Source organism: Centroberyx gerrardi, chromosome 12 (genome assembly GCF_048128805.1).
Source record: "Centroberyx gerrardi isolate f3 chromosome 12, fCenGer3.hap1.cur.20231027, whole genome shotgun sequence".
Lineage (NCBI taxonomy): Eukaryota > Metazoa > Chordata > Actinopteri > Beryciformes > Berycidae > Centroberyx > Centroberyx gerrardi.
Window position 1 is genome coordinate 3,267,725 of NC_136008.1, and position 25,000 is coordinate 3,292,724.

Sequence of the window (25,000 nt, forward strand, 5' to 3'; positions counted from 1 at the left end):
AGTGGCGCGGGGCGAGCTGATGACACAAGGCAGCAGTAAACATGTCGTCGCCCCGTGATGCAGCCGCTCTCTGGGCCAATCGGTAACAAAAACACCGCCCGGCAAAGGTTTAGGGACACCTTGCATTTTCTAAAATTTAAAAGTAGTATTTGATTTTCTCTGTTATTTTTCAGTGAGGAAGTAAGGAAAATAATGCCTGCAATGCTCTTGTTAACATAGATTATCTATTTCCTGATACTTTGGATCTATTTCTTCAACACTCAGCTTCATGTTGATCAAAGTGTCTCTCTGGTGTGAAGAAGGTTTCTCATGGCAGAGCGTCTCTGACTGTCGGCATGAAGAAAGTGTGAGCCGCAGTTCAGCTGCTCAGAAGATTTTATTTTGATGAACATATAGTTTAATTGTTTTAGTGTTATCATCACAAATATTTGCATATTTGCAAATATTTTTTTTTTTTTTTTTTTTTTTCTCAAACTAAACCTAGTTAGTCTTTAATGGGGTTAAGTTATTGCAATGCAAGGCAAACTTTAGTTATATACAATACATACAATATAATATTCAATATCCAATATTGCAAACCGACAAATAAAACATGCTTATTTATTAAACAGTTTCAAAAGCTAGGTGTCCCCAAACTTGAGCTTATCAAAGTGGTGAGATGAATCATTTCCCCAAGTTTCGTCACAGTATGATCAGCGGTGTCTGTGATGTCACATGTGCTGCATGGATCAACAAATAAACCTGTAGCCTCCTCACCCTCCACCTCCTTTTAGACCAATCGGTGTAATTTAGAAACTAGTTTTCATTTTGCTGGAACGTACTGGTGAGATGCATCATTCCCCTCAGTTTCATCAAAATCTGTTCAGCAGTGTTTGAGCCATTTTGATCTAAAGGCTTCTGCTTAAATGCTTGAAATTAGTTTCTTAGACAAATATAAATAGTGAAGTTGATCCTATGTATGAATTTCTTTCCAAAGTCTTTTGCCTTTCCATCAAGGCAAAGGGCGGCTACTTTAAAGAACCTAAAATATAAGATAGTTTTGATTTGTTTAACACTTTTCTGGTCACTGCATAATTCTGTGTTAATAATTGCGTTATTTCATAGTTTTGATGTCTTTACTATTATTCTAAAATGTAGAAAATGGTAAAAATAAAGAAAAATGCGGAGGTTGCTTTTGCAAAATGAGCAGGCAGTGATTATCATTTAGCGCACACAATACACGTCAAGATTATGTGAACTAATCACCAACGTTCATTTTGTGGTCAAATTTTAACTGTTTCATAATGTTTGTGAGAAAAGGAAGGCGGGGGATTATCGATCCAACCAGAGGACTGTGTTGGCGCCTAACCTGGTCAGAATTGCGTAATGCACATCTGGCACTGGCAGTGTTTTTATAGGGTTTTCGAAACACCCCAGGGCTTCAAACCCACAACATCAGCTGTTTGTCTCTTTTTCACTTTCCCCCGAAACTAAAACCGTGGCCTGGTGATGAAGGATCTCACATCTAAAAGAGACCTGAAACAGAGAGAGAGAAAAGCCTTCATCAAAGAAAGAAAGCAAAACCTTCATTTGAGATGCACAGACACAGGGAAGTAGAAGAGGCTGTGAAATGTTTGAATAGTTCAGGTTTTAGTTGGACAGTCCTAGCCTGATGTTCAGACTGAATGGCCTTTTTGTTCCCACTCCATGTTAGCCGTTTTCTGTGTGTGGGGGGGTAATTTTCCCCAAAACAATCACTAGTGATTGACGTATCTGAACCAATCACTAGTGACGTATCCGGCCGCTCTGACGTTACCTCAAGTCACGCTGATGCTGAGCGGATTTACTAACTTCACCAATAATGTTGGCTGTTTTTGACAAGAATATCGCCTTTGCAAAGATTTCAACAAATATTATTCTGCCGAAACTTCAATGAAAAACCGTTGCACGAACGGTTCAAACTTTAATCCCGCCCACAAAGGCGCTGATTGGCCGGTTCGTTTTTTCCGATCGAGAAATCGTCTTTGAACAGAGCAACACCAAATCTGAAGAGAGTTCAGGAGATTCAGGAGTCTGGAACCAGGCTAGGACAGTCCTACAACACAAAACATAATCACAATAAACAAAGTACATAGAAGCATACCAGACCCATCAAATAGCCTAATGGAAGTGTTACAGATCATGTGAAACTGAGAGACAACACCCCCCCCCCCCCTTCCCCTCCAAACCAGAACCGAGCCTTCGTTATGAAGACTTTCACATCCAAAAGCGACCAGAAACAGAGAGAGGGAGAGGGCGAAAGAGACAGCTAAAACTTTCATCCACGAGAGAGAAAACAGACTCTGAAAGTCTTGATGTGAAAGTGAGAGGGAGGGGAGGGGAGGGGCGGGGCGGGGGGCTTTGAAACAAACACACACCGGGCCGGGTTTCAGAACGGTTGATGATGAAACGCCATCCTTCGGCCAGAGGACGCAGGTTGAAGCACCGTGTTGAGAAGCTGCAGGGCCGCTGTTCAGGGATCAGTAAAGTATCAGATTAGTATTACTGTATTATTCTGAGCGCTTTTTTAAAGGAGCGTTTGGTGTGGTTTCCCCTAACCGATCACTAGTGGCTGACGTGTCCGGCCACTCTGGTGTTAATTTCAGATTTCAAATTCAAGAAATCTACTCTGCTGAAACACCAGTGAGAAACCGTCGCAACGAACGGTTTAAACTTCAGTCCCGCCCACAAAGGCGCTGATTGGCTCGATGGTTTCTCCGAGCGAGAACAAGCCGTTGACGAGGGAAACACCAGACTCTCTGAATCGCTCGACAGAATCTGAAAAGTGGGTGGGAAGAGATCCAGGAGTCTGGAACCAGGCTAGTTGTTTCTCAAAATGAAGACTACATTTCCCATAACCCCTGTTGCCTCCTGTCGCAAAGAGAGAGATTTTTTGTGCGTTCACCTGATGCGTCCTGGTGAGAGGATGATACAAGTTTTATTGAAGCGGCAAGTGTAATTGCTGCCTTGGACATTTAAAGTGTGTTGCTGACCTGTGTGTGTGTGTGTGTGTGTGTGTGTGTGTGTGTGTGTGTGTGTGTTTGTTTCTCCAGATAAGTTTGACCAATTCTGGGCCATGAACAGAAAGCTGATGGAATATTCCACCGAGGATGGAGGCTTCAGATACATCCCCTTCAGGATATACCAGGTCAGACACACACACACACACACACACACACACACACACACACACAGAGGACAGTCAGCAGCAGCAGTCTGCGGTTATGATACTGTGATGTAGGCCTGCTTCTCGAGCGTTTTCATGTCACCGACCCACAAATAGATGCAAGATTTTGTCCGTGGGACCCCTTTTGGGAACATTTGTGTTGTTATTGTCCACATTATGTGCTGGGAGATAATATTTGGTGAGAGTGAATTCAAATGATGGTACTTTAAAGGATAATCAGTAACTTGAGCCCTTAGCTGACCAAAAAACACTTTACACACTGGATCCTCTAGAGCTTAGAGATGCTGAACAATAAAAATTAAGTGGGTTTTTTTTCCACAATGGGTGTATAGTATTTTGGAAAATAACTCGTTTCAGTTTGACCCTTTAATTTTGACCCTCTCTGGACTTGGGAGCGGAGCTGCAGGCTGCCCAGTCTGCCCACTAGATGGAGCTAGAGGACTGTGTAAAACTCCCTCTCTGCAGGCCCGATGCACACCACCAGCCAAATATTGGGTCATTTAGTCTGAGTCATCTGGAGTCTCATTCTAATCTGAACATCTAGTTGGCTGGTGGAACAGTGAAAGTGGCCAGTGGATTTGGGGATTTACCAGCCGGTGGACAGAAAAGGTGGTTTCCTGGTTCTGATTCCTGTCCCGTCCCACGCTGAGCCGCGCTGGGTAAATTTAGCCTCAGCCTGGCACCCACACACATCCAGACATGCTCACACTCCTGTTGTGTGTCATACGAGGACCAGACAGAGGCCCGGGACCCGTTCTGAGCCCTGACTGTAGCTTAAGAAGCACAGGTGCGGGCGATATCTATAACTACCTCATTAGTGTGTTTGATCCTCTGAATATTAGGAAAAGAAACTGGCTCTTGCCTAGCCAAACTTGCATATTATACCAATTAAGTAATATTTCTGTGACCCTCTGTTGACTATATCTACCACTTAATTAGACTATAACATGGGGCTGGGTGATGTTGTTGAAATCAGTATCACAATAATCATAAGGATTTTTTTTTCCATATCACTATATATCACGATATGGCTCATGTATGGAAAAATCACGTTAAATAATCATATTAATGTTCATTCCATTGAAGCGAATGGTAGTGTGATGTCAAACAAAACTGAAATCTTCAAATAATATTCCTTAAAATGTTTCATGCCTCGGTTTTTAAATAAAATTAGCTTGTTAGCTTGTAAAAAAATCACCATATCATCACCATATGATTCCACTGAAAGACGATAAACAATAATATTGAATCATCGCCCAGCTCTACTGTAACAGTGTCTTGTTTTATCTTCAGTCTGACAACCAACCCACATTTCCATTATGCACGACATAATACTGCAACATCTTGTCCTGGATCCATTTTTGTTGTTGTTTTGAGATTATTTTTGGGGCATTTTCTGCCTTTATTAGGGCATCTGTGCAATATTTAACATTATGGCTTTTATTGGGGGGAACATGCAATATCTTGACGTAGGGCATCAGGCAATATTCTTGGTGTGTATGTTCTGGTGTATATGGATCTGTGTGTGTTACTGAATGTTAACTGTAGTTTGATTGTACATGTATACGGATATATTGTGTGTGTATGGAGAGGCTGTGTGCTGCTACGTCACCTGTGTTCTCTCGAATGCCCGAGACAAATTTCTCCTAAGGGAGACAATGAAGGCTAATGTAATGTAATCTAATCTATTAGACAGTTGAAAGTGGAGAGAGACAGGAAACACTGGGAGAAAGAAGCGGGGGGGGGGGGGGTGACGTGACAAAGGTCCTGGTCCGGATCCGAAAAACCACTGTCTGCCTTTTCAGTGCTTATGTGCCAATGTTGCTTGTTGGGTTTTTTTCCCCATGCTGCTTCCTTGGTCTGGTGTCCCTTGAAAAAGAGACGAATCTCAGTGAAACATCCTTGTCAAATACAGGCAGAGCAGAAAAACAATGCCGTGACGAACGGTGCTTTGTCCCGATGGTTTTGGAGCTTATTCATCTGCCCCTGCGTATTCGACACCCATGACTCTCCCCGGTTTGTTTGCGATGCCACTGAATCAAAGTGACATGGTGGGCGAGCTTAGGGTTCAGTCCCGGAGCACGAGGCGTAGGCCGGGGAGCGGCCCGGGGTAGGGTGTTTCCGCCATGTCTCTACAGCCTTATCCTGACTCAGGTGAAATTCCCTTCGCCGGGAGAAAAAAAACAAAAAAACAAGGGATGAATAAGCGGCTGATCCTCGCCTGGAAAACATTAACACGCTGCGAGCCAGACAGCGGGGGAAAAACAGCGGGCTTTGAGTCAAGTGTACAGGGGCGCCGCGCAGGTCAGGAGACGCTGGAGAAGTGTGGAAAATGAATTTGATAATTTCCAGGGTTTGGAACAATTTCGGAATTGCACAAAAGGCCTGGGAAATATTAGGAAATACTGTTTTTTATAAAGCTGTATGCCAGCTGTCATTTGAGATGCTGTAAAAGTTGGTATTGTGAGGAATAATCTTCAGCTGATAAAGCCTAGTTGACAGTCATGTTTCGGAGCTGCTATCAGTATAAATCCTGCCGAACGCAGGCGGGTCGCTTCACATCCAGTCATGAAATTCACATGTGGAAAAAGTGTGGAGTTTAGCTGTAAAATGTGTTGGTGTGGTGGCAGTCTGGAGGTGCGTTTAGCCTCGATCTCCAGCCGCAGCAGAACAGAACGGCCCCTCGCCGGCTCTCCGGAGGAACTGTAACCTCCGGGCTTGTCGGGACACGTCGGGCGAAATTATGTAAGAGAATGGAGCAGCTTATTATTGTCAGACCCACTGTTGGCTTCAAATGAGGGAGAGGATTATAATCTTTGGAGAGAGTGATATATATATATTTTTTTATATTATGCTTGAGATTGTTTGGGGGGAAAAGTTTCGTACAGTTCTGTGATGCAGGGCAGGAAACTGTGGCTTCTGGTTTGCCGAAATTCACCGTGCCAGCCGGCTAGAGTTTTAAATAGAAAAGGTTTTCCGTGTGAAGACGGTTACCTGCCAGAGTGGCTCTAAAGCAGACGAACGCACCGACCACAGACTGAATTTTCCATTTACCATATCTGGTAATTTCCCACCCTGATGATGTATTGTCAGCATGTCACGTTTTTTAACGAGGCGCGCCGGCCTTAACATATGGCCGCTGTTACATTTGAGTAACGGCGAGGGCGGGGGAACAGCTGTCAATCACTGTCAACACTCGCTGTTTGCATGGAAATATAAAAGCTCATAAATGCTTTGTTTTTACTCTTAAATCTTCAGTGAATAAATAACCCGTTTTTACACTTCAACAAAAACATTTTTGTGTTTTTGCTGGTAATAAAACGTGCCTGCGGACGGACTTTAAAGGAGCAGTTTAAAACACGCAGTCTCACCAACATGACTCGCCCACACACACATGCACTTGCTGCAGCTGTAAAACTTCGGCCGTATTGCTGTTTGTCGGATAAAAAAACCCCACATAACTCCAATTTGGGGTGTTTTTTCTTTTTTTCTTAGCTGAATTGAAAGTTTCATGGTCATTTATGAGTTGAGTTAGTTTCATGACCATCGGGGCATCAAAGCCTGTTAAAACCCCGTTGTGTAATTTCAAAACACATTGGTGTCAGTGAGAAAGCGAGCAGTCATTCCTGAAAACCCTGTGTTTTAGAGATTATGTGGCTTTTGTCCAATAATAGCGTTGTACGACCAAAGAAAGTCTGGAAAAATGTGGAGATGGAATTTGACCGTTTCCAGATCTTGAAAAGACTATTAATAATATATTTTTTTGTATCTTTGTAAGAGTTATAAGGATAAGTACAAATGTGAGCAATGAATAAAAGTGTGAACAAGAAGAAAACAAGAAGAAAAAACTAAATGTCAAAGGGCAAAAAAAGTTTGGGAATTACACAATGTTTGGAAATGAAAATACTGCTGTTGTCATACACATATGACTCAGCACGGCTCGGTGCAGAGCGCTTTTAGCTTTTCTGACATTTGTTGTCAGAAGAATAATCTCTGGTTATTCATAGGGAGAGTCTCTGTCAGTCATATCGCCCCGCCGCTATCAGACACCATGTTGAAAACCAACCAAACCCTTCAAATCCAGCCAAGAACCTGACGGTCTGGAAAGAGTTTTGAAATGGAAAATGTGTAGGAACCCCGCAGAGCTTAATGATGTTACTAAGAAGAAAATCCGGTGTTTTGTTTGCTGACGTTGTGACAAGACCAAACACGACCGACAGAAAAACCCAGGGCGAGAACTGCAGGTCCGGGTGAAGAGTATCGCATTTTGAGACGGAAAAAGCGTAGGAACGCTTGGAGAAGGACGAGGCTGTTTGGGATTCAGAAGTCGCCATGGATGACTGTGCAGCAGGCTGCCTTAATCAGAGTCCCCCACCCCCCACCCCCCACCCACACCCCCCCGCACCCCCCCCCGCACAGCCAGATTGTGGTCTTTAGTGTAAATAACATGTGCTGTGTTTGATGCAGACAGAATTAATGACAACACTCAGTCCAAATAACAGAGAGCTCACTTCCGTCTGGCCTGCGCTCCTCATGGAGAGGACACCTCATGGGCATGGAGGACAGATTTGTGTGTGTGTTTGTGTCTGTGTGTGTGTGTGTGTGTGTGTGCATGTATCTACTTGTGCTGTTGTCTGTATTTGTGTGTATATAGATATACATATATGTATAAAAGGATGTAGTGGAGGGTAAACTTGCCTATTTATTTGTGGAATAGAGTTTTTTGGCTTTTTTAGCCTGACAGAAATCTTTAAGACAAACATTTTTATAGTATATATCATAGTAAATAGTATCAAACTGATATAAGTTATGAGGATAGAGTCTTTTAAGGGCAACAAAGCATAAGTTAATGCTTTTCTGAAAATATAATTGAGTTTTTGTTTGTATTGGTGATTGATGATCACCGACTGGGGTTCATAGATTTACTTCTACATCACTGTGTGTGTGTGTGTGTGTGTGTGTGTGCACGTGCGCGCCACATGTCTGCCTGTCTGTGTCTTTGCATGCTTGTGTGAGTGGATTTGTGTGTTTGACTTGCCTTTTCATGTGTTTGCCTTTTCAAGCCTGTGCGTGCGCGCTTGCACTTGAGCCTCTGTCTGTGTGTGTTATCATGTGTGTGTTATCATGTGTGTTATTGTGTGTGTGTGTGTGTGTGTGTGTGTGTCGTGCTGCCGCGCCCGCCGCTGCGACCGTCGGCTGGTCTTGTTCGGCTGCCGGAGCGTCTTCCTGCTCCAGAAGTGACGCCACTCTGTGATTCAAAGAGCCAGAGGGGGGCCGACCGTCTCGCTGCGCGGAAAGTGAAAATTACTATGCTTGTTTTAAAGACCGCTTACATTGTTGCTCTACAGGTATGCCTTTCTTCCCGCTCCGTGACTAAGTGCTTACTCACAAACCCCACAATGCAATAGCAGGCGGTCGGACCAACCCGGCCTTTGTGCCGCGGCGCTGTGGAAGGTGCCTGCCCGCTTGGAAGAATGCGGCTTTATTGCCTCCCAGATATCATCTTGTAATGGAGGCTGGCTGCGATGAGGGGGAGGCGGTGACTACACAGACAATTACACAACCTGGGAATGCTGGAAACAGTTGTGCGTAATCGTGCCAAAGGCAACAGGTGACGGGCCTGTCGTATCGGGGAAGAATGCGCTGCCTTCTTTTCATTAATGGTTTGTGGTTGATGCATGATTGTGGCTGGGAAACGGATCACCTTCGCTAACGCCGAGCAGCTAGATGGCCGACATGCTTCAGATGTTTGTGCCGTGATGTCGGGCGGCGTAACGCGTCCGCATCGTCAGGCAGAGTTCCCGCGTTGGTCTGGAAGTTAATGTAAAACTAATGTGATGAAATTGTATAGTTTGTCTGGAATAGCGTGGAAAACAAACTGCTGTTCAGTTCTGCCAAACACTCGACGGACGACTTGATCGTTTTCGGGTCTTCAAACATTTAGGAATTGCACAAAAAAAAATCCAGAAAGTTTAGAAGGATATTTTTCAGCCGCAGTAAACGCACAAATACACATTTTATGTATTTGTAGATCCACTGTCATTTCGCATATTGTGATATTTATTACTGTGAAAAATTGTAGTTATACAGTGATATGCCCAGCCGCTATCAGCATGTTGAACATCAGCTGAAATCTTCAAATCCAGTCAAGAAATTAAGGTTCTGGCAAAAGTACTGTATGTAATTTTGAAATTAGAAAATTGGTAGGAAGCGTACACAGCCTGTGTTGTTGTCATGACTGACCATGACCTGTTCACTAAAGGCTTTTACAACAACCTGATTAAAGAAAGGTCTTCATACTGTTGATTGTGGAAAAAAGTCCAAGTTCAAACAAAGCATCGTGTAAAGAGGCATCCTGGTTTTTATGGAGGCTGGACGAATCAAATAATTAGCATCTATTAGCTATAACACATGAACATAAATCCTTCAGATCAACCAAACATGCAATACTTGAGCAGTAAATAATTTAAGAATCCAGTCTCAGTGTCCCTTGATGGAGTTTCTCCTCGGGCAGGTGTGCATTTCAAGTCCTGGGAAAATGAAGGCTTTTAAAAACGAGGTTGGAATTTTAATTTACGAATGGAAGGTCTCAGGGTTCAGTGGAAACAGTGGGAACGCTTTCTCTCCCCCCTCTCCGCTCGGTGGAAACTCGTCCTGACTGACGTTCGTCTGCCACCGCCCATTGTTTTACCATCAATTAGGCGGATTGAATCCACACCGTCAATTAGGCTACGGCTTGAGTTCCGCTGCTCTTTTCACTCAGCGAGAGCGACTCATCTCTTCTCACCCGAACCCTAACGACACCTCCCTCCCTTCGTGTCGCCATGTGCCGCTCTGCCAGCTAAGGTGTCACGCCAGCTGAAAAGAAAGTGTCTTCGTCCAAACAGTATCATGCTTCTCCCCCCTGGGATCAATAGCTCCCTTCTTTGTATGGCGCCGGTTCAATTATTCATGGCCGGCTATTTAAAAATGCAATGAAGTAGCTGTCACTTAGCGCACTCTCCCTGCTCCGGCTCTCGGGGATGATCCCGCACGAAACGCCGCGCTTCCTGTCAGTGACTCAGTCTTTCTGTGTAACCCGAGCGCCGGCTTCGCGCCTCCGCGGCCACCTTCCCCTCGCCGCCCCGCGCCCGGCTCGGCGGTGTGTAGTTACCGCTCGGCCACCCGATCCCCCTCCTCGCCGGTTTCCTTTTCACAGCTCCATGATTAGGCCCTATTGTGTGTCAGACTCTCCGCTTGACACCTCGGAGGTGGCTGGGGTTGGGTGTCGGCCTGGACCGGGTTTCTCTCTCTCTCACCGTTTCTCCCATGGTGCTGTGCAGCTCAGCGGGCAGAGCGAGGCGCTGACACTGCCAGGGTTAGGGGTTCGATTCCCTGTGTAGCTCAGAGCAGATCGAGCAAGGCACTGATCCTCCTCGGGACAGGGGTTTGATTCCCAGCCGTACCGAAAATTCAGTACTGTACTTAAGTGCAGTTCTGAGGTTCTGGCGCTTGAGTTTTTCAATTTTGTGAGACTTTCTACTTTTCCTCCATCTTGTTCTTTTTCCTCCACTACATTTATCTGCCGGCTGGAGTTACTAGTTACTTTGCAGAATAAGGTTTTACACGCAAAACATACGATAAGCTCATAAAATATGTTGCATTGTTAGAGTTTAAACTCCCCAACAGTATATGGAGCAGTTAGACCGACAACATTAAAATACTTCTTACAGGTTAATGCTTCAATAATTTAACACTCTGACAGAATGAGGACTTTTATTTAAGTAAACTTTTGAATGCAGAACTTTAACCTTTAAGTATTTTTCCATTATGGTGTTGCTACTTTTACTTGAGTAAAGGATCTGAGTACTTGTTCCACTTTTTCCACTGAATAGCACACCTTCAATCAGAGAGGGAGAAGAACTAATTAGTGAAATCAGCTGGTGTAGAGTTTGGTTTAAAACCCTCTCGAGTCGGGACGGCACATGATTGAGAGCCACTTATGTAAGGAGCTTAGTCGACCAAACAGCGTACTGAAGCCGCCTCCCGTGTGTCGGCGCTGCGTGTCGCCGCCTGGACGCTCTCCAGCGCCCGCCGCCTTCTCTCCTGCCCCGGGGTCAGAGGTCACCTGGCAACCAGAACCGCTGACTTTTTAACCTGACTCCGAAGTGATAGCGAGACTCTTGACTTCAACAAGAACAGACTTACCGGCATCCCAGAATCAGGTGCAGGTAGGGGAATTACAAGAGGTTATAAGTCATAAAGTAGGTCAGTTAAATAAACGGACGCCGTTTGGTGGGAACTTTTATCCACAGCACCTTACAGATAGACTGACCTTACACATTTAATAATAATAATGATAATAATAATAACCTTATTATTATATATTAACCTTATATATATATATGCTGTATATATACACAAGTAAAATGCATTTAATTAAAAGAATCAAATCAAGTAAAAACAGAAAGATAAGAATATGCAAATAAATAGACAAAGTGAATCGCATTAAAAGAACACAACAAATTAAAATGAAGGCTAATTAAAAGCTGAGAGTTTTAGGTGAAGTAGCCAGAAACAATCCTTCCTCCATGTTGCAGCTGAACTGAGCTGCATGCTGGGAAAAAATAGCAGGGGGTGGAGGGAATAAAATCGAAATTTCATTGTACGACATTTTTGTATCCGCCCCCAAGTTCAGGATGAGTCACCAACACAAACATGCTGTTTACCAGAAAGAGACGGTGTGTTAATTCTGAAATACGATTTCTAAATATCAGCATTTTGTGTCATTTTTTGTTTTCCACTGGTCACTGTGGCTGGTAAATCCCCAAATTCACCTCCCAATGTCACCGTTTTACCAGCCAACCAGATTTGAAGAGTTCATTTCCAAAATGCTGTATACGAGTTTACTACTACTACTACTACTACTACTACTACTACTACTACTACTACTACTACTACTACTACTACTACTAATAATAATAATAATATCATTATTTATATAGCACTTTTCAAGCTTAGAGCACAAAGGGCTTCACAGAAACAGACTGTTAAAAAAAACAGACAGTTAAAAAGGGTAAAACAGGAGTGTAAAATGATAAACGGATCCAAAATACTGAGGTAATAATATTAATAAAACCACCAGATTATAATAAAATCTAGATTTGTAAAAGCAATCATTTTAAAAATATGTCTTGAAACTGGATTTGAAAGAGGACGCCGACTCAGCAGTTCTTAATGTTCAGCGGAAAATCATTACCTGAAATTTGTCATTCAGCATGTGTAAAATACAGGATTCAGTCTGTAAATGTGTTCTCATTTAATCAACCAATTTATGACTTAAGTTGCCTACTATCCTTTAAAGAGTGCCATCATATGTTTGAATTCTGTGCCACCATGTCAGAGTGGGTATGTATTTATTTTTTCAGCAGTGAAAGTCTAATTTTGAACAAAACTCTTCCTTTTTCAAATACAGTAAGACGCCCAGCATGGTGATTAATTACCTGCTGCTGGTGTGGACTAACTTAACCGGCCGCAGACTAAATTTACCAGATTTTTCTGTGCTGTCTGGTGGTGATTTCCCATCCCGCTTCCCGCTCCTCACACTCATGGAATGCTGTGGCTGAAGCGTCGCCAATCAGAGCCGGAACAGTCATTAGGATGTTTTGCTGTGCAGCTCAGATTTGTTTAGGACTCCTTCAGTTTACATTTGAGGCATTTTGCAGCGGACGCTCTCGCCCAGAGTGACTTGCATCGAGTGCAACAGCAGAATAAGCTTCGGTTCCAGTCTTAGATCGGCAACATTATGAGCAATCTAATGGCAAGGAGGTCAAGGGTCACAGAGCCACATCATCCTGACTATATTCCCATGACCCTCGGATGGCCATGTAAGGGAGAAGCAGAGAAGTAAGAGTTAGGCATGAGACGGGCAGAGACACATAAAAGGGTTTTTTTGAGAAGGGATGTGATTCACTACTCACTGTGCGAATTATATTGCACACACTGCGTTTCCCTTATATGATCAGCTGAGACTGTTGGAGAGCTAGCTGACTTTTATATATATATTCTTTTGTTTCTGTTCAGGTTTTTATAATAAAAATTATAATAATAACCTTTATTTGTATAGCACCTTTCATACACAACATGCAGCTCAAAGTGCTTTACATCAATAGAAGGCAGACAGATAAAAAAAATAATACAAAAAAAAACATATAAAACATACATATAAAAGAACAAGCAAAATGCAATGTTAAAATAATCAAACCAAGTAAAAATAGAAAGGAATATGCTATTTTAGTGTTTTATCACTTATGATTATGATTATTATGAGTATTATGATTGTTATTATTTTTATTTTTCCTATTATGTCCTCTCCTGTACTGTACAACTGAGGCCGCTGTAGAGCAGTCGTCAGTCTGTGTGGGAGCCGGCTCTTCTGCCAACTGCTCCAGCAGCAGTTAATGACTTCCAGATCCGTCCTGATCAGTAAAACATGTCAGCTGCGTTTGTAACATCTGTCGAAATGTTGGCGATTGCTAAACTTCACATTCTCCGCAGCCGGGCTCATCGCAGCGCCACGTTCCTGGCTCGTCTGGCCGCTGGCGGCGCCGGCTCGCACGCCGGCGGCGCTCCGGTATTCAGATTCTCATCTTCTGTGTAGATCTCACCTGTGCTGCGCTAGGTGAGATCTTTATGAAAAATACACTTGTGTTGTCAGCCGGCTGCAAACGTCCCATCTCCACTAATTGAGACGCTAAAGATTCCCCCTGTTTGCTCAAATTATATTCTGATGGTACGGTCACTTCTCCGCCAAAAGGAAGTGACAAATCCAGACTGAAGCACGAAATCCAGACTGTCTCCTAACCAGCAGCAGAGAAACTGGACTCGCCAACGTTCGATCTTTTCCTCTCTCGTCTCTTCGGTTTCCTTTGGTATGAAGCAGCACAGCTTGGTAAACAGTTTACTGACGTCACCGCACAGGATTTCTGGGTACTAAAGTTAAAATTACTGCCATTTTGGGCCGCCAACGTGCAAAGTTGCCTAGTGCAGCTTTAATATTTTCTGCCATTTGGTGGCTTTTATCCAAAGTGCCTCTCGGGACCAGGAGTGTAGACCTTTTCAGTGCTTCTTTAATGTTCTGTAATTTGTCTGTATACACTAAACCTGAAGCAGCTGAACTGTATACAGTGACACGTGTCTGAGATGTATTCTGCTGAGTTAATTAATTTGCTGCTGTCGTTCTTGTCGTTGCAGACGACGAGCGACAGGCCGTTCATCCAGAAACTGTTTCGGCCCGTTTCAGCCGAAGGACACACACACACACTGGGTGACCTGCTGAAAGAGATGTACCCCGCTGCCATACCGCACGACGGTAGGTCCGCACACACACACACACACACACTGTGATGACAAACCCTCATGGAGAAAATATGTTTTTTTTTTTACTTTTTAGGCTTTTAGCTGACGCTTTTATCCAGAATGACCTACAATGAACGGCAAAATAAGCTTCAATTCCTAGAGTCTTACTATTACCCGATTTATGTAGAATCATATATTACATATCATGGTTTCAGTCGCCACAATTAAATATCATAAGATATCGGCAGCGTTGAAGCATTTCATTTCTAATGTCCGCTGTAGTTGAAAATAGTCAAGATTAGAGCTGGGGGATATATCAATATAATATCGATATCGTGATATCGGACTAGAGATCCTCTGGGATTTTGGTTATCGTAATATCATGATATAACTTAAATGTTTTCTTCTCCTGGTCTTAAAGGCTGCGTTACACTTATCTTTTACAATTTTCTAAACTTATTTGTCTGTTCTAGAGTGAAATGAACAGACTGAATGGCTCTACCTGCTTCTCCATCATATCCACATCAGCCTACTAATGATCGTTTCTCAAAATTTCCCCGTGTGTTAATGAAAGCACCAACAGTCATCCCCAAAATATCGTCACATCATCGATATCGAGGTATTGGGTCAGAAATATTGTGATATTTGATTTTGTCAGTATCGCCCGGCCCTGGTCAGGATGTTGATAGAAAACAAAATGTGCAGTAAAACAAAACATCACAACGAATAATTGTCATTTCAGCCAGATTGTGCAAATGGTTCCCTAGTCACCGACATTACAAACAGCCAATAGGAGAAAGACAGCAGCCATGTTTTTAGTTCCTTATCAAACGTGGGCTCTGCTGCCTTCAGGAAGCGAGAGAAGAAAAGAAGCTCCTCTCCTCTCAGGTTTGTTTTGTTTACACAGCCACACCAGGCGTGTCACAGATCCACTCCGCCAGATAACACACACACACACACACACACACACACACACACACACACACACACACACACACACCGACACCGACCGGGGGCTGGCAGAGGGGGAATATAGTGGTAGTCGTCACAACTAAGAAGAAGAAGAAAGATGGGGGGAGGAGGAGAGGAAATGATGGTTAGATAGAGAGGGAGGAGGGATGGAGTGGAACTGAAAGAGAGAGAAAGTAAATAGATGTGCAATCACAAAACGCTTCACAGCAGAGAGGGGAAGAGAGCAGCGGCCTGAACAGGTCGATGGAAAATATCAGCAGGCGTTTTAACAAGCGATGAGAGATTTGAGTCAAGGCCACCTTAGTGGAGTCCAAGTCATTTCCAAGACCTGGTGCAGTCGAGTTCAAGTCAAGACCGGGTCCAAGCAAGTAGTCTTATTCACTGAAACCAAGACAGTAAACAGTGTGTTTCCAAATATAAAAACAATACCTTTAGTTTCTTAAGAATGAACAGAGATGTAGATCTGTCAGCACTAAACCTTTCAACAGCCAACTAATCAGTACATGGATTTTGATTAATCAATGCATAAAAGATTGAGGACCGCTAAGTACGATACACAGGTGTAATCCCTTAAGTTGTCGGGAGTGCTGAGGAAAAAATAAACAAAGGTGGACCAAAAAAAAACAAAAAAAGGTATCTGAAAGTTTTTAGATAGGCAGGAAAAAGTCGAGTCGACATCCAATAGAGTCTAAGACCAAGACAAGTTTGAGTCAAAATTGCCACAAGACTAAAACTAAAAGTCCAAGACGTCAAAACACTGGTGAGGAGTCCGGACTCAAGTGAAACAAGCTCTGGTAGTGTCTTGTGTCGTGTCTCTTCCTCCATCATAAAACCCCAAAATCAGTGATTCTGTGATCTGTTGCTCCGGTAGAGCAGACTGGAGAATTGTGTTTTTTTTTCCTCTCTCATAACTAATAATTGTAAATGAGTGGAAAAAAAGGTGGGAGACGGGATTTTGACAAAGCAGATTCAGCCAATATATAAAAAAAACGAGTCTCTCACTTTTTTCTGTTTCTGTGTTGATTTTAATACTACTACATTCAGCATTTAATTCAGGCAGCGTGGCACACAGTGTAGCTGCAGCTGTAGAGGAGGTGTGGTGCGAATGAAAGAAAAGATGAGAGGAGGCGACAGAAGGGGGGGGGGGGGGGGAGGGAGGAGAGAGAGAGAGAGAGGGCGAGCGGCAGTCTAAACAGGTAGTGTCTACGGAGGAGGAGAGAGGAAGTAGATAAGGAGACAATGGTGTGTTGGGACAGAGGGCCCGCAGGAGGCTCACCTGCACCCACCATTAACACACACTCTGTCTACCTGTCTGTCTACCTGTCTGTCTGTCTGTCTGTCTGTCTGTCTATTACAAGCTCACATTCACTCATTCTCTCTCCATAAACTCTCTCACTCTCTTTCTGCCGTTGTGTCTCTTTCAGGGCGTTCGCAGGTCCTTAAAAAAGGCAGAAATTATCTACTTCTAAGGCCATAAAATGTATTTAAATGACTTAAATGCAGTTATTAGAGGTTGGTTTTTAGGTTTTTTTCACTATGCAGTGACAGGTTTCTTTGTGCTGCATGTCCACTCTTAATCCAGAACAGGGTTAGTAGTACAGTCTGCATCCTGTCTGTTTTACTAAATACAGTCAGACTTGTTCCTTAACAATCAATTCCCTAATATCCTTTTCCTTATTCGGCCCATTTATAGTTTCACAGCTTTCATTAGCCATGTTCAATTAGAAATAGGCCTTTTTTTTTTTACCACCTTTGTTTCTCTCTTTAGGTTTTAAATTGGTCTTAATTTCAATTTCAGGTAGCATTAAAAAGTCTTAAATTTGGCTTTGTGAAACCTACAGATAACTTACTCTCTCTCTCTCTCTTTTTCTCAATCGCTTGTTTTCCATCCAAGCACTTGAATCCACGACATTTCAAATTAGAGAAACTGAATGGAAATTTTCGATAAAATTTCTTTAAAAGTTTTTACACATTTGTGGTTTTGGGACATTTGCATGTAAGACGGTCAGTAAAATATCTGCCGTCCTCAACCTCCCAGAAATACCCCGTCGTGAAAAAAGAAAAGTCCCCGTCGTGGTTTTTACGGCTTTCAGTTCGGTACATTAGAAAATTGCCAAGTGCGTTCTCTGTCTTCAGCTTCAGACAACATGAAGTATGGGCAGCAGCTGACACCAAAGAGCAATAACATCTCACCCGACACTACACACTTCTTTAAAGACTCTTTCCATCTTCTCACGGACGGGTTTTCTGACCCAGCTGTTGCACCTGCGCCTCATTTCCGTTTTATTTTAACATTTCAAAATTTTACTTAAAATTTGCTTGACGGTTGGAAGGAAACAACTACTGTTTCCATACAGAGAGATCGTCTCCCTTCCTCTCTCTCTCTCTCTCTCTCTCTCTCTCTACCTGTCTCTCTCCATAGTTTCTCTCATCTAAGACTTGTTTTCTCTTCTTCTTTTCTCTCTTTGATCCTCTGTCTCTCTCTCTCAGGTGTAGTCTTTCTACATCGTCCCCTGTCTGTCTGCTGTAATTGTCTTTCATGTCTGCGACTTTAAATCTCTGCTCTTCTCTTCTGCCAGCCTGCCTGTCTGATCAAGGTGAAAGTGGCTCTTTTGTCTCTTGTCGTTTGTTTGGTTTCCACCTCTTCCTCGGCTGGTAGATGAGTCGGACGATAGCGGGGGATTATGGCGGCGTGTTTGGATTGGAGAGAGCGGGGCGTGTGCGTGGGGCCGGGCGGGGGTTGCTGGTAGCATTGTTCGGGACAGGAGTTCAGAGGAGGGTTTTTTTTTTTGTTGTTTTACGGGGGGATCCTATCTGATATGAAGAAGAAAATCTGGGGTGCTCCGCTTCTCTGTGATCTTTCAAACATCAGATAACAAGCTTTTAAACGTCTCCCCCTCTGTTATGTCTGGGGGGGAGGCTTGGTTTTGACCCTGCAGGAACCCAGAAAAGCTTCAGACTCAAACAGTTGCAGCAAACAGAGGAGGCTGGCTCGAATAAAAAAAACAAAAAAAAAAGAAAATTGGGGGGATTCCCAAAGCGAAGGCCAAGATGAGTCCCAGCGCGGCTCTGTTGCCGTGAGGCTGCCGCTCCCCCGCTCCGCGTCAGCTCCTCTGATCAGCGGTCAGCTTTGACGTCTGTTGGAGGCCTTGTGGGTACTTTTTTGGTGTGAGCCAGGTGTGTTGTTGAGCAATATTTTGACAGGAATTTGGTACGGGTCCTGTGGAAAACCGTGGCCTAAAGACTGAAGATGATGATTTTTTACCCACATGTGACATACGGTTCTCGTAAGCGGACCTGTAGAATTTGTTTCGGTTGAGTCTTGCCGGGGCTGCGGCCGTTCGTGAAAAATCCCCACATCGATTATTGTCTGTGAATAATCATAGGAATCCCCCCCCTCCCCCCTCCCCCCCTCCCTCCCCTCCCTCCCCTCCCTCCACAGCTGACGTAACCCACGCATTGATATTCTCAACATCCAGCCCCTCCTCCCACGCCCCCCGTCTCTGTCACATCTGTAGTACAGCCCACTCGCTGCTGGCAGGCTTCCCCCTGCAGCGCCGCCAGCATCAATAGCCGATACAGCTTGTGCTCATCAAACGGGGCGGCTCAGTTCAGAGGCTGAGGGGGAAGTGTAGGTTTCAGTGGCTGTTTTGATACACAGGATAGTGGGTTCTGGTTCATGTGCGAGGGCGTACTAGATGTGCGCCAGGCAGGGGAATTCAGAATGGCTCGAAAGCCCGCCGGATGACTCGATGTATCGTCGGTTGAACCGTGGTCAGTAGATGCTTTTGTACGGATCGAGTTAGAAAGAAAGTTTGGCTGTGAAAGAGTCTGCGAGCCTCTGGAAGTTTTTGGCTCGGGGAGAAAAAGCATCGGCAACGATTCTGACAATCTCCAGGTTTTTAAAAGTGTGGAGAAACATACGAAGAAGGAGTGGGAGTTTGGAAAAAGACACTATTACTATTCATAATTGTTAGGATCAGTAATATTAGCCAGTAGTATTATTATCCAGTAGTATTAGTAATACTATTAGTAATATGAATATAGTAATATATGTTGACAATAATATTAGATAAGTATTAGTAATGTTACCAGTTTATAAATCTGTGATAAATCTGCAGTCTGAGGCCTGAAAATCAGGGGAATTTTACAATGAAGAGTGTGTAGGAGGCCGGAGGGAAGTCAGTCAGCAAGTCAGTCAGTCTGTTAACCAGTCAGTCAGTCTGTTAACCAGTCAGTCAGCAAGTCAGTCAGTCTGTTAACCAGTCAGTCAGTCTGTTAACCAGTCAGTCAGCAAGTCAGTCAGTCTGTTAACCAGTCAGTCAGCAAGTCAGTCAGTCTGTTAACCAGTCAGTCAGCCAGTCAGTCAGTCTGTTAACCAGTCAGTCAGTCTGTTAACCAGTCAGTCAGTCTGTTAACCAGTCAGTCAGTCAGTCTGTTAACTAGTCAGTCAGCCAGTCAGTCAGTCTGTTAACCAGTCAGTCAGCCAGCCAGTCAGTCTGTTAACTAGTCAGTCAGCCAGTCAGTCAGTCTGTTAACCAGTCAGTCAGCAAGTCAGTCTGTTAACTAGTCAGTCAGCCAGTCAGTCAGTCTGTTAACTAGTCAGTCAGCAAGTCAGTCTGTTAACTAGTCAGTCAGCCAGTCAGTCAATCTGTTAACTAGTCAGTCAGCCAGTCAGTCAATCTGTTAACTAGTCAGTCAGTCAGTCAGTCTGTTAACTAGTCAGTCAGCCAGTCAGTCAGTCAATCTGTTAACTAGTCTGCCAGTCAGTCAACCAGCCAGCCAGTCAGTAAGTCAATCAGTCAGTCTGTTAACCAGTCAGTCAGCAAGTCAGTCAGTCTATTAACCAGTCAGTCAGCAAGTCAGTCAGTCTGTTAACCAGTCAGTCAGTCAGCCAGTCAGTCTGTTAACCAGTCAGTCAGCCAGCCAGTCAGTCTGTTAACCAGTCAGTCAGCCAGCCAGTCAGTCTGTTAACTAGTCAGTCAGCCAGTCAGTCAGTCAATCTGTTAACTAGTCTGCCAGTCAGTCAACCAGCCAGCCAGTCAGTAAGTCAATCAGTCAGTCAGTCAGCCAGTCAGTAATTCAGTCAGTAATTCAGTAAGTCAGCCAGTCAGTCAGTCAGTAATTCAGTCAGTCAGTCAGTCAGTCAGTGGTCCTGGCTGTGTGTGTGTTTGGGGAGCAGAGTGTGTTGTGGTCTTCTTAACTAGCGGTTGGCTTCACTCAGCTGACAAAACATGTCGACTTGGCCGGCAGTCTAGCTCCACTCAACCACAGGGGCGTGTGTGTGTGTGTGTGTGTGTGTGTGTGTGTGTGTGTGTGTGTGGTCAAATTAGTCCAATTTCATTTAGACAAACAGTTGCTGCTGTTTTCCAACCATTCTGAACAAGTTATTAATAAATTTGAAAGTAGAGGTTTGGAAGTATACTGAATATATCTATAATATATTTTCCACTGGAGTCTTTTTTTTTTTTTTTACACTTAATCACACTATTGGCTCCCTGACTGGTCTGATCAACTGGTGCTCCGGTTTGTTTTCATTGTAAACTATCTCCAAACCAGTGGCAGACTGGGATCAAAAAAATTAAAAAAACATGGATATTTGACCGAAACTGGCCCGATGTAGCCGACTGTTCTCTGTTATCAGCAGCATCACACCTCACACTTTCAGTCTCATTCTGTATATAAGGTGAACTCAGGGGTGTCATCATGCACCCAGAACAGCTTCACGGCCACAGTGACATTCAGCTAAATAAAAAGCCACAACTCAAAAGTGAACTGCCGTCTCAGCAGTATTGTGCTAAAAAGGCTATAGCAGGGCGTCTTACATGTGAGAGCATCAGCAGCCCAACAGCCCGTACAGAGAGGTGCTGCCTGATTTTGTGAGCGACCCATCCTTTTCATATTGGTGTTGCCGGACTCACCGCCGGCTCACAGGTGGACCGGCTCACCAGGAAACCTCCCGCTCCTCCAGATGGCTGGTCTGCCCCCCGCTCCAAACCAAATGTCACTCACATGACAATTAAGATGTGTCAGGGTTGGCATGAAATGCATTTTCAGCTGCTGTTAAAGCTGCAATAAGTGTCACTAGAGGGCGACAGAAACCGCAACACATTTGTAAATAAAGCACAGCAAAGCCACTGCACTATGGAGGCCCCTAAGGACAAACATTGCAAAGCATCGTGCATAAATGCTAACGGCTAAGCTAACCGTACCTACAGAGAAGTGTCACCAGTTACCAGTCTCACTTTGACAGATCTTTCTCCTGCTGAAGGTCACTTGTCCCACAATGACAAGTGAAGAGGCAGGTAGCAAGTTTACTGTTTAACAAGTTTACTGTTTAACAAGTTTACTGGTTTAACAAGTTCACTGGTTTAACAAGTTCACTAGTTTAACAAGTTCACTGGTTTAACAAGTTCACTGGTTTAACAAGTTCACTAGTTTAACAAGTTTACTGGTTTAACAAGTTCACTGGTTTAACAAGTTCACTACTTTAACAAGTTTACTGGTTTAACAAGTTTACTGGTTTAACAAGTTCACTAGTTTAACAAGTTTACTGGTTTAACAAGTTTACTGGTTTAACAAGTTCACTAGTTTAACGATTCCACCATTAGGAGAAAATGTTCAGGAGTGGGAGGGAGAGCGCTGCTTTTAAACAGCGAGGGAGGAGCTTTAGAAAAGAGGAGAAAACAGCTGCTGCTGTGTGGATATTTTGTTTATATCATTATGTCTCAATGGAATCTCCACATAGCACATGTTAGCTTCAGGATTGGTTCGAAGGTCTGATGGTCAGCGCTGTGACGCCGTCATGAATCACACAGCTGAGTGTTAGTCAGACTGGGAAAACACCTCAGGAAACGTCTATTCCTGCTTTACATTCCTCACTATTGTCTTCTGTCTCTCTTCACACATCTGCCAACTGATGAACATTTTTTTCCCCAAAGTGCCTTGCAGTGGCATGAGTTCGTGTATTTGAATATAGGTGGGAATCGAACCCTCAACCCTGTCTGCTCTGCCTTGCTCTACACCTGACCACACACACTGACCTCTCTCTCTCTTTCTCTCTCTCTCTCTCTCTCTCTCTCTCTCTCTCTCTCTCTCATTCACTCACTTTCTCTTCCTCTCCTCCTTGTATGTGTGTGTGTGTGTGTGTGAGCATGCAAAGACAGCAAAGGTGTGTGTGTGTGTGAGTGATTAGATGTGGATGGTTAATGTGATAATCTACTATGTTTTGAGTAATGTGTGTGTGTGTGTGATTAGGGGCGTGGTCCATGGTGAATTTCCCCACTTCTCATAGTGAGAGTGTGTGTGTGTGTGTGTGTGTGAGAGAACACACTGTAGCTCTCCTGCTCCGCCCACATCCGCCCACCTGTTGCCAGGCAACACCGGGGCTAAAGGTTGGAGAGGGGTAAGAAACACACCGCCCAGAAATGGACTGCGTGTGTGTGTGTGTGTGTGTGTGTGAGTGTGTGTGAGAACCAGAGAAAGTGTGGTCTCAGTATTGATGTCTCTGTTATCAGCAGCATCACACCTCACACTTTCAGTCTCATTCTGTATATAAGGTGAACTCAGGGGTGTCATCATGCACCCAGAACAGCTTCACGGCCACAGTGACATTCAGCTAAATAAAAAGCCACAACTCAAAAGCGAACTGCCGTCTCAGCAGTATTGTGCTAAGAAGGGTTCAGCGGGGCCTCTGACATGTGAGAGCATCAGCAGCCCGTACAGAGAGCTGCTGCCTGATTCTCTGAGCGGCCCATTTTACAATCTTTATCAACAGCTGAGATTTTTTTTAGTGGGGACTGTGATTTGAGAGAGACAGAGAGAGAGAAGGAGAAATGGAGAGACAGAGAGATACAGAGAGAGAGACAGAGAGAGAGAGAGAGAGACAGACAGAGAGACACAGAGAGACACAGAGAGAGAGACAGAGAGAGAGAGAGACAGACAGAGAGACAGAGAGAGACAGACAGAGAGACACAGAGAGAGGGAGACAGACAGAGAGACACAGAGAGAGAGAGACAGACAGAGAGACACAGAGAGAGACACACAGAGAGAGAGACAGACAGAGAGACACAGAGAGAGGGAGACAGACATAGAGAGAGAGACACAAAGAGAAACAGAGAGACAGAGAGAGAGGGAAAGACAGAGAGAGAGGGGGAGACAGACAGAGAGACACAGACAGAGAGACACAGAGAGAGAGACACAAAGAGAAACAGAGAGACAGAGAGGGAGACAGACAGAGAGACACAGAGAGAGACACAGAGAGAGGGAGAGAGAGACAGACAGAAAGAGAGAGAGAGAGAGACAGATGCTTGTAAGGAAACAGTTTGTATAATTGAACAGTGAGAGCAGTAGTAGCTGTAGTATTGGGGGTTCATTTTTGTAATCTACCAGCCAGCAGCAGAAGCCCCCCCCCCCCCCCCCCCCCCCCCCTTGTCTCTAGTGTAATTAAAAATCTATTTAGCTTGTAAAATAATAACAGTATTTGGTTTGTTTAGTTTAATCCAGAAGTAGAAGGCAGTTTCTCCCCACACCTCCATGCCTACACCCCCCTGCTGTTTTAAAAAATCTATTTTGCTGGTTAAATTACTGGTTCATGTTTTTTTTTTAATCCATCAGCTACTGCCTGCCTACCTCCTCCATGGCCTGTACTTGTCCTAGTCTAATAAAAAAAAAAAAAACAACAACAATTTAGCTGGTAAAATTACTACAGCATTTGCTCACCTCTCAACCACAGCTTTACGGCCTATACTTCCCCTGGTGTTTTAAAAAAGTCAATTTCGCTGGTAAAATCATTAATGTTTTTTTAATCTACCTGCTGCCTTACCTATACTTGTCCAAGTGCATTAAAAAAAAATCAATTCAACTAGTGAAATTGTTTGTTTTCGACCCCACCAGGCTGCAGCAGGCAGGCTCTCTCACTTCCTACCCACACCCTCCATGGCCTGAACTTGCCCCTGAAATCTGTTCAACTGGTAAAATAACGGCAGTGTTTGGTGTTTGTTTGAATCCACTAACACAAGCTAGTCCACCTCTCACCTTCCACCCACACCTCCATGGTCTGCACTTGCCCCAGTGTAATAAAAAAAATAATTTAGCTGGTAAAAATACGTATAAATAAAGTTTATTATATTGTTATTCCAAAAATCCTACAGAATTTGGTTCATTTTTGACTCAGTCCACCCACCGCCTCCTCCCCCCTCCCCCCTCCCCCATGGCCTATACTGGCCTAGTTTGATTTTTTTTTAAAAAACCTATGAAGAGCAGATTTCTCGGATTTAATTGCTCGTTGGCGTCCATCTTGCAGTGCGGCAGCAGGTGTCGGGTGGAGCCGCCTCTCTAACCAGACAAACAGCCGTTAACGCTCTGCCCCAACCGTCCTTCTGATATTACGTGGAACCAAATGTCACATATAGGGACGAAGTGTGTGTGTGTGTGTGTGTGTGTGCGTGTGTGTGTGTGTGCGGGAAGGACAGAGTGAGAGTCTGT

The 25,000-nt window shown here is 44.0% G+C and overlaps 1 protein-coding gene across 1 annotated transcript in view; it reads left to right on the plus strand.

The window, feature by feature from the left end:
• atg5 (ATG5 autophagy related 5 homolog (S. cerevisiae)) overlaps window positions 1–25,000 on the plus strand; it is a 34,401-nt gene that overhangs the window by 5,070 nt on the left and 4,331 nt on the right. Inside the window, exons 6-7 of the mRNA XM_071913967.2 lie at window positions 3,072–3,166; window positions 14,438–14,555. Coding sequence (XP_071770068.1) covers window positions 3,072–3,166; window positions 14,438–14,555 — 213 coding nt within the window. The remainder of the gene's footprint in view (window positions 1–3,071; window positions 3,167–14,437; window positions 14,556–25,000) is intronic.